Here is a 10,309-nt window from a genome sequence, read left to right as displayed (position 1 = left end):
TTTTTTTAACATTTATTATTAAGAGACAGAGAGACACAGAGCGTGAGCAGGGAAGGGGGTGGAGAGAGGGGAGACACAGAATGTGAAGCAGGCTCCAGGCTCCGAGCTGTCAGCACAGAGCCCAACCCACCCACCGCGAGATCACGTCCTGAGCAGAAGTTGGATGCTTAACCGACTGAGCCACCCAGGCGCCCCATAATCCGTCTTATTCCAAATGGTGCCAACCTCAACATTTCTGGGGGGAGGGGTGAAGGAAGGCCACCCAGTCCTCAGATACCTGCCAGGTCCCCCGGGATGGAGCGGAGACCATCTCAGACAGAACACACACCCAATGGACACATCACCAGGCCCAGGAGGGGATTTACTTGCCTTATGGTTTTTATTTTCCAGTGCTGTTTCATCAACGTCGGTGGGAAACAAAGAAGACAGCCATCAACCTGGGGTTGATTCTTTTCTCCTTTTACATTTACTTTATTTTTTTTTTTTTTTTACATTTCTTTTACACGATAAAAATGTACTTATGGCAGTTACAGGAAACCGATGGACGTTATGTCGTTACGAATGCTTCCATTCCGTCCAGGAGTGTCTGTGACGGTGTGCATGTGTCTGTCTGTCCACATACACGCATACTTTTTATCAAGACTCAAAATAAACTCCTACCGAAACCCGCAGAAAAGAGTACAGAAAGAGTGTTGGGGCCACGAGGCTTTGTCCCTCGATGGGGACACTGGAGAAACGTCGGAGGACATTCCCATCCCGATAGCAACCAGACGGGAACCACGGCCATCTTGAAAGTGCTGCAATCACATATGAGTCACATCACATCAAGAGCGTTAGCTGTAAATTCTCTTTTCTATTTGGGGAATTATTTCTAGGTCTTTCTGCATTCAAGTCCTCCCCGGAGACCTACCTCCCAGTCCATAACCATGAGCGTGGTGCATACAACAATTTAGGACTTTCCTGGGCCCTCCTGATGAGTTCCGGATTGCAGTAACTGTCTTTATGTTCAGTGCTGATATTTAGGGCAAACTCCGAAAGTCCTATAAGCATTTACGTTAGTTGGACGAAACTCTCAATGAGCCCAAATCCTTCCTTTTTCCCAGCTTCCCCTAAAATGTCACTAAAATAGAAGCAAATACCTAGTATGCTTTTTAGATGCTTGAGGACTTAGAATTTTCTACTCCAGTAAAAAGGGGCGGAAAAAAGTAGAAACCAAGGAAAAGGATGCCATCGCCTTCAACACAGTTGCCTACAGACTATCACATGAAAAATAATACGGGAAGACTCAACAGGCACAAATCATGACTGCCGGCCCCAATTTTTCTCCCTTCCCAAAATACCGAAATCGTAAGATTTCGCAGGAAAAAAAGAGAAAAAGTCTGCACAGATTGCCCACGATGTCTTGCACATCGGGGAGTGTATGCATCAGCAAGTGGAAATGCCAGCCTTACTGTGTGCAAATAAGGGTTACATGGTCACGGCCAGCACTGAGCAGCGGGAATCCTGCTGTTCCAGCTGGAAGGGGGGGTGCTGGCTCCTTGAGGAAGACTTCCCATGGATCAGGTTTCTCCCCAGAGCCCGCTGGAAACCCTCGGAGGGTCCCCTGAAACCCCCAGAAGGAGACAGCACCCCACAGCCCGAGACCCCTTATGCCTTTGCACTCCCGTTGTACTTTGGGACAATGTGTGCATCCTGCACCGTGAGGTAGTTCTGGGGAACCCACCACAGCCTCGCAATCTGGCCAAAGGAGTCATCGAACGTGCAGATCAGACCGTCTTCTTAGGACCCAAGGCTTGGCTAACTTATCTTTATAAACACCCCCCTCCCCCATCCGGCGGATCAGAAATTCTTTGTCAGGCGGTCGGTCCCCTCCAGACAGAGATGCTTTAGGGTGGCGATGACGTCCGCAATGGAAGGAGCTGTCACGGGAGCAATACTCGGGGACCTCGTCTACACTGAGCTTCTCTCAAAGCAACCGCAGGATCCTGAAGCCGTCACACATGCTCTGGTTCTGTGAGGGAAGACGGGGAACACAGTGTCACCGCCAAGGACAAGAAAACTCCTCTGTGGCTTGATTTTCAAGTATTACCACCCTTTTTATGCTTTCCGCTCTTGAGGGCTTTGAACACCCTCAACGAACAAGCCACTCTATCTTTTTGGTCACAGCTAATATTTTTTTAGGGATGTGGTTTTCTTAACCTTCAAAGTCTCTGATGCGGGTGCTTTCATTCCTTTCAGTTTACAAAATAAATGTGAATCATGCTCAAACAACCCACTGTAAAGGCACGGGTGTCTGTCACCCTGTAAGTGGCAGCCCGACCCGATAACCGTGTCCCCACAAGCTGTGCTAGGCCAACTGTGGGGCTGTGGCACACAAACAGTTCACGAGGTTGTGCACTGCACCACATCCCCCCTAGAAGGGGCCAGTTCACCACATCGTGTGCACCCTTGCTTGTCTGAGGTCCCTAGTGTGAACAGAAGGTTACGCGTCCGACTTGGGCTCGGGTCACGATCTCACGGTTCGTGGGTTCCAGCCCCGCGTCGGGCTCTGTGCTGATGGCTCGGAGCCTGGAGCCTGCTTGGGATTCTGTGTCTCCCTCTCTCTCTGCCCCTCGGCCGCTTACACTCTGTCTCTGTCTCTCTTTCTCTCTCTCAAAAATAAATAAACATTTAAAAAAATGAAAAATAAAATAAAATAAAATAAAACCCAGTTCGGCTTTACAGTCCTGCTTCTCCAACGCCCACACGTTGTTCATGGACTCGGTCCCCCTCTCCCGCCCCCACCCCCGCCGGACTTTCTGGGGGGACCCGGGGACAGCGGAGACGCAGGCTGGCTGGTCCCAGCCTGCGTTTGGTCAACAGCCCGCATCCGCCAGCAGGGGGAGGCCCCGGGCAGGCTTTGGGGTTTTGACATCCCTTCTGGAAGGCTGGTTTTCACAGCGACCTTAGGGACAGGAGGGAGGGGAGGGCAGACACTCCCTGCAAATCCCAGACCCCGTCAGACGCAGGGGGCTCTCGGGACCCAAACTCAAGACACTGTCGCTTAAACTCGGAGCTGCTGTTTCCACAACAGAGGCCCCCGTGTCTGTCCCAGGACCCTCCCCGCAGAGATGTCCTCAGGGCCCTTCACTGACCACTCTGTTCCCCAAGGACCGCCACCAGCTGGGCGGGTAATTCTCCAAACCCAGGAGCCTGTACCCAAAGTGGGACCAGAAAACCACGTGTGCTGGCTTCTCCCAAGTCCCCATGTGTCCCTCGCAAAAACCCCCAGTGAAAACCGTGTCCTCATGCCAGGGTGCTAGGCTGGCCGTCACCAGAAACAGCCCTGCTGAGTGACAGGCTCCGGAAGGAGCTTTCCAGCTCGAGACACTTGCCTCTTGTCCTGAAACAATTTCTCCTCCTGTTTCGTTGGAACCACCCCGTGGCAGCACCCACCAGCATGACCACCAACACGGACACGATGGGGGACACGATTTTCGCTATCGTGTTACCTGCCAGGTGGAGAGACCGAGAGGTTCTGAGAAAACACCCCGCGAGAAAGCCGTTCGTGTTAAATGCCTCCACATTCTCACGTCCCGCCCTCCCTGCCCTCAACTCCGGACAAAAAAAATACATAGAATCCGAACGAGGAGCTAGAGGAAAGGGTTCTGTGCCTACCCCGCGTGGAGATCAGTAAGCACATCTTCCCCGTGCAGGACGTTCAAGATAGAACGGTGCCTGTGAGAGGCATTTGATTGGTTTTTCGTCTGCCTGTTGAATTTGACGGGTTTGTACTGTTTTCGAAGTAGAATGTTTATGCAGGCCAAAGAAAAAAATTTTTTTTTCTTCAACCAAAACGTGTCCTGACAGCCACAGGTCTGGACTCATTCACACCCCACAGGCTGACGCCTTCAAGGGAAGGTTACCGCACAGCTTTGGTTTCTCCCATGCAGGACCTCGCGTGACAAAAGTCAACACTTGGAAAGAGAAGTCGTTGCCTGTGTGGACACCGACCCCCTGCGTCTTGTGTCAGGCCCGGTCGACCCCCTGGCGGGTCGTAGGCAGGGATCCTTGGCCCCCATGGCACCTTGGCTTGGATATCATCACCGGAGGGAAGCCTCGCGTGCCCGGACCCCACCCCAGCCTGCCATCGTCCCCCCCCCCTCTTGCTGCGGGACCCCATACATTCCGTGCAGCCGTGTGTCTGGGCCGGATGTTCGACGGTCCCCTGGACTGCACCCCTGCCCTGGGGCCGGCCGTGCGCTCTGGGGGCTTCACAGGGCACAGCGCCCGTGCCCTCCTTCCTGTTCTCCTTCTCGGCCTCCCGAGCTGTGCGTTCAGCAAAGGACAGCCCTCGGTGGCACCGACACAGGCCCACGATCCCCACCGTGCCCTCGCGGCCACCAGGCATCCGGCGGCCTGGCGCGCGCCCTCCTTTCTCCTTCCCTGAACCCCCGGGGCGCTGACCGCCCCCCCGAAGGCACACAGGGCTGTTCAGGACCTTCCTTCCCAATGTGAAGACGGCAGGTGCTCCGTCAAAGACCAGAGGCGGGGACCACGCGGGCCTCGCGCGCCCCGTGAGAGCGTGTTTTTATTAAAGACGCGGGGCGTGGCCCCGACCCGTTACCTTGCTGGTTGCCGTACGTGGAGTATCCGTCTCCGCCTGGAAGGGGAAGGGGAAGGGCACACAGTCATGAGTGTGTTCCGAGGCGCGTCCAGCCCCGGGCGCTGGGCTCGCGGGTCCAAGCGCAGCGCACGACAGGCCCCCATCGCGGGGAGCCTCCCGCTCCCAGGGAGGCGGGGACAGCCACAGGGGGAGCAGGTGTGCACGCCACACGACATGGTGACGGGGGGCAGGCCGCGGTGGAGACACACGGGGGTGCAGGTTCCGTGTCAGGGGTCGGGGTACGTGCCCATGCACACATATGCAACAGATGTGAGCTTCCACTCACATGCATGCATGTGCACACACGAACCGATGTACGCACGCACAAGCACACACACGTGCATGCCTCCGCACGTGTACACTCCCACACACAGGCCTACACACGTGCACACGCCCACCTCCACACATGGACACACACGTGGACGCCTGCACACATGTACACACCCACACACATGCCTACACACGTGCACGTGCACACATCCACACATGTATACACACGTGAACTCCTCCACATAGGTACATAGCCACACACACACCTACACATGTGCACACACCTCCACACACGTGCACACGCACACCTCCACACATACACACGCACACCTCCACACATGTACACACACATGCGTGCATGCCTCGGCACATGTACACGCCCACACACAGGCCTACACACGTGTACACGCCCACCACACACGTGCACACGCACACCTCCACACGTGTAAATGCACACAGGCTTACACACGTGTACACGCCCACCACACATGTGCACACGCACACCTCCACACATGTACACACACATGTGCACGACTACATACATGTACACACCCACACAGATGCCTACACACGTGCACATACCTCCACACGGGCACACGCACACCCACATGTACACACGCACACCTCCACACATGTACACACACACGTGCATGCCCCCATACATGTACGCGCCCATCTACACACAGTGCAACGCACACCTCTACACATGTACATGCACACACATGCACACCTACATGCATGTACACACCCACACACATGCCTATACACGTGCACACACCTCACACACGGGCACACGCAGACCTCCACATACGTGCACACCCACACCCACATGTGCACACACAAGCCTCCACACATGTACACGCCCATCTACACACATGTGCACACACCTCCACACACGTACACGCGCACCACACAAGTGCACACGCACACCCACATACACCTCCACACATGTACACGCCCATCTACACACGTGTGCGCTCACACCTCCACACACGTACACGCACACCACACATACACACGCCTCCACACATGTACACGCCCATCTACACGCGTGTGCACGCACACCTCCACACATGGGCACATACCCACCCACACGTACACACGCACACCACACATGCACAAGCCCACACGCACACCAGACACATGCACACACACCTCCACACACACACGCACACGGCCACACATGTGCAAGAAACACTTGCACACGCACACTGCACACTACCGCAGACGCACATGCACGTACACACACAGACACATTACGAACTGTAAGCAGGGCTCACTTCCTTCCAAGAAAGGGAAACAACTTCGCTGACGAGAAAAGCACACGAGTTAGACCCAGCTGGTGACCTGGTGTCCACACAGGACACAATGCGACCCGCCCCCCGCCAGCGTGCAGTCGGTGTTAGTTCTCCCCGAGGACAGCCCGTCCTCGCACGGCGCGAACGAAACAATCCCTTTACCATAATTATTTCCGTAAGAGTTGGGTCTAGAACGCCCTCCTCCTGCGGGACAGAAAGAGCACGTGAACTGGAACCCCGGAAGTTTCTGGGGCGGCACCGAGAACAGCAGCACACCCGACCCAAGATGCCGCGTGAGGCTGGGGAGATGGCGAGGCCGCCCTCCCCGTGCAACCGAGGCCACGGCGTGGCCTCTGACCGCAGGGGACTGGAAGCTGAGGCCACACTGCACGGCCTTCGGCTCACGGGGCTCGGAACCCCTCACCCCAGAGGATCAGGGGCCCCATGTGATGATGATTGCCAAGTTTCAAAGAAAAAAATCTCTTTTCCGGGCACTTGGATGGCTCAGTCGGTTGGGCGTCCGACTTCGGCTCAGGTCATGATCTCACAGCTCGCGAGTTCAAGCCCCACGTCAGGCTCTGGGCTGACAGCTCGGAGCCTGGAACCCGCTTCAGATTCTGTGCCTCCCTCTCTTTCTGCCCCTGCCCCCGCTCATGCTCTGTCTCTTTGTCTCAAAAATAAACAAACATTGAAAACAATTTCTTAAAAATGGCATCTGCTTTTGGCCGACAATTTCCCATTGTGTTATGGGGACAGGGCCATCTACGGGGTGACGGATGTCTGTCCCTGTCACCTTTACTTTGTAAAACGGGCCGTAAACTATTATTTCCTCATCCCAAGGCTGCGGAGATTCACGGACCACATCTCCAAGAGGACCCCGATGCCTTGCAAATGCACCCATATCAGTCGCAACCCACCAGACCGTGACTCCATTCAGTTCTGATGCTGAAAGCCCGTAACCAATGACAAAGAGAAAAGTAAATTCATGCTTTGCCTTTGACTGGTAAATTGACGGGTGAACCAAATCAGAGGGACAAGTCTGCATTTATAAGCCCCAGGACGTCATGGGCAGAACGGGGACCCTGATTAACGACCTTGTATCACATCATAATGCGAATGTATCGCATCTCAAAATTGCTAAGGGAAGGGGGCGCCTGGGTGGCTCAGTCGGTTCAGCCTCTGACTTGGGCTCAGGTCGTGATCTCACGGTTCGTGGGCTCGAGCCCCGCATCCAGCTCTCTGGTGTCGAGGACCCTGCTTCCGTTCCCCTGTCTCTGTCCCTTGCTGCCTCTCTCCCACTCATGCTGTCTCTCAAAAATAAGTAAGCACTAAATTATTTAAGTTGCTAAGGAAGTAAATCTTAAAGGTTTTCATTTCGGAATAAAAAAAATAAATAAAATTTGTAACTGTGCATCCCAATGCGATGCGGGACCACATTGGGACTTACAGTCCCAATAATTTTGCAACATGTCACCAATAGGGAACTGTTACTTTATATACATAGAATGAATACAATGTTTACGTGCATTGTGTCTCCAATAAAAAAAAGGAAAAAAACAATCCGTAGTGTTTTCTTTTCCCAGCATGACATTTTGTCGTCAGTCTTCCCTTACAGAAGCAGACAACGGCTGAGAGTTTCAAGATCGCCCGCTTACTTTGAGATACACTCAGTGTAGACGAGACCCCCGTTACTTCCTGCTGTGGACACTTCCCTCCCTTCCTGCCAGGATCTGCCCGCCCAGAGTGTTTTCTGTTTGTAATGGTCAGCCGCTGAGCCGCGTAACAAAGATCCCCGCACACACCGATTCACCGGCTGCTGTTCCCCTAGTGTCAGCTGCTCTGTTTCTCACTACCTGCGTGCACACCTGGGTCCCTGGAGGGCAGGAGGCAGGCCAGCCAGAGGGTCAGTGCAGACAGGGTTCCAAACCCCTCACACCAGCACAGAGCCAACACCCAAGACCTCAGGAAGAAATTGTTGTGGGGATGCAAACAGGAGCCCTGGAAATACGACACCCCCTCCTGCCGCCCTCGCCCTCCGAGGGGCCCAAGTGCTGGACGTACCATAGGCGTTTCCGTGGCCGTCATTGTTGGGATAGTAGCCACCACCGCCAGCTGTGGGACAGAAGGCAGATTTCAGCTGCGCTCTGCTGGGACGCACAGGGTTGCAGCAGGCGTCTGCTTGGGTCGCTGGTGACGGCACCAAGCCATGCCCAGGAGTCACCCCAAAGGGAGCCCCATACGGCAGCCAAGAACAGGGGCCATGAGGGCACATCCCAGGGTGCTCCCAAAGTCACAGCTTTCTGTAGGAAAATTCATGCCCAGGCAGGCACCCCCACAGAAAGCTCTGTGCGGGGTGCCTGGCGGGGCTCAGGCGGTTAAATATCAGACTTCAGCTCAGGTCATGATCTTCCGGTTTATGGGTTCGAGCCCCACGTCGGGCTCCGGGCTGACAGCTCGGAGCCTGGAGCCTGGAGCGTGGTTCAGATTTCGTGTCTCCCTGTCTCTCTGTCCCTACCCTGCTCACACACTCTCTCTCTCTCAAAAATAAACATTTGAAAAATTAACAAAAAAGAAAAAGGTTTGTGCCTTCAGAGGGCACGTACGTATCCTGATGGCACCAGATAAATGCAGGTGCATCCATCCCTGTCCTGCAGAGACATCTGAGCAGGACCAGAGACCCAGACACAGGGTCACCATTCTGAGAAGGAAGGCTGGGAAGGCGGTCCCCACCATCAGTGCTCTGTACCAAAGGCTACGCATTATTATCGTGTGATCATTACTGCAATAACGAGTCAAAGTTATTTGTTGGTGGCGTTCCAACATTGCAGAAAAGATGCGTGTGTGCATCCTGGTCGTCCAGATGACAAAGAGGCCCCTCCGCAAGGTATCGGGGAGAAGTCCTCACGTACCTCTTCTGGACACGCAGAACTCGACCCAGCAGAAACCTCACAGCCGTGCACTAGAGCCTCATACGTTACCCCCTGGCGGACACAGCACCCGTCTGTCTCGTGGAGTGCGTGTGCTTTTATTCATGTATGAAAATGCCTATGAAGGGGGTCACTTTCCAGTCACACAGAAAACACTGCGTGAGAGCTTTCTATGCACGTGTGTATGTGTATGTGTGTGAGGGTGTGTGTGTGGATAAATACACACACATAGATATACACACAAATATACATATCTACATATGTAAAAGTAGATATACACATACACAGATATAGATATTATTTATCTGAAACTACTTATATAATGACACACATATAAAAATATACATATGTATGTATAAAGGTATATAAGTATACATACAGATATACAAGTAACTATATATAAAAATATACCTACAGATAAATATACATATACACAAATAAAGATATATTTATCTAAAACTACATATATAATGATACACACACATAAAAGTATACATATGTATGTATAAAGGTATATAAGTATACATAGAGATATACAAATAACTATATATAAAAATATACCCATATATAACAGTATATATACACTCAAAATACATACACAGATATATAAAGCTGTGTATATGTCCATATATAAAGGTATGTATATACATATATAAAAATGCATCTATACACATGTATAAAGATATGTACAAAAGTAGTGATATAAAGTCTATCTATAATCGTGCACATACAAATATATATACATAAATATAAAGATATATGGAAACACATATATAAAGGTATGTATACACACTGTATATAAACACGTATGTATTTATAAAAGGTGTATATGCAGAGATGTATAAATATGTACATACACATATAAATGTGCATATATATATAAAAACGGATATATGATAAATATAAAGACATATAAATATGTGCATATGTATATAAAGGTACATATACATAAAGATATATAAAGATATATTCATATATAAACGTGTTTATGTAAACATATGTAACACGATATATACATAAGTATAAATATATCAAAATATGTACATACATCTTATGTATGTACATATGTACATACATCTTATGTATATAAAGATGTACGTGTAAATATATATAAAGGAATATATACATAAAGAAAGATACAGGGACTTATGTATCCAGAGGTGTATATG

General features: G+C 51.5%; 1 protein-coding gene across 3 annotated transcripts in view; it reads right to left on the bottom strand.

Moving 5' to 3' along the window:
• Positions 1–436: 436 nt before the first annotated feature.
• Positions 437–10,309, bottom strand: part of XG (Xg glycoprotein (Xg blood group)) — a 31,917-nt gene continuing 22,044 nt past the window's right edge. For 2 of the 3 annotated variants that reach the window (XM_049643345.1, XM_049643346.1), the window contains exons 7-11: positions 8,275–8,325; positions 6,376–6,417; positions 4,607–4,642; positions 3,375–3,491; positions 437–2,011 (exon numbers count right to left, since the gene is read on the bottom strand). In XM_049643345.1, the coding sequence (XP_049499302.1) occupies positions 1,995–2,011; positions 3,375–3,491; positions 4,607–4,642; positions 6,376–6,417; positions 8,275–8,325 (263 nt within the window). In that variant the 3' untranslated portion in view covers positions 437–1,994. The other variant, XM_049643347.1, reaches the window with a different exon arrangement.

The sequence above is a fragment of the Panthera uncia genome, chromosome X (assembly GCF_023721935.1).
Source record: "Panthera uncia isolate 11264 chromosome X, Puncia_PCG_1.0, whole genome shotgun sequence".
NCBI lineage: Eukaryota > Metazoa > Chordata > Mammalia > Carnivora > Felidae > Panthera > Panthera uncia.
This window is presented reverse-complemented; position numbering and strand designations above follow the sequence as displayed.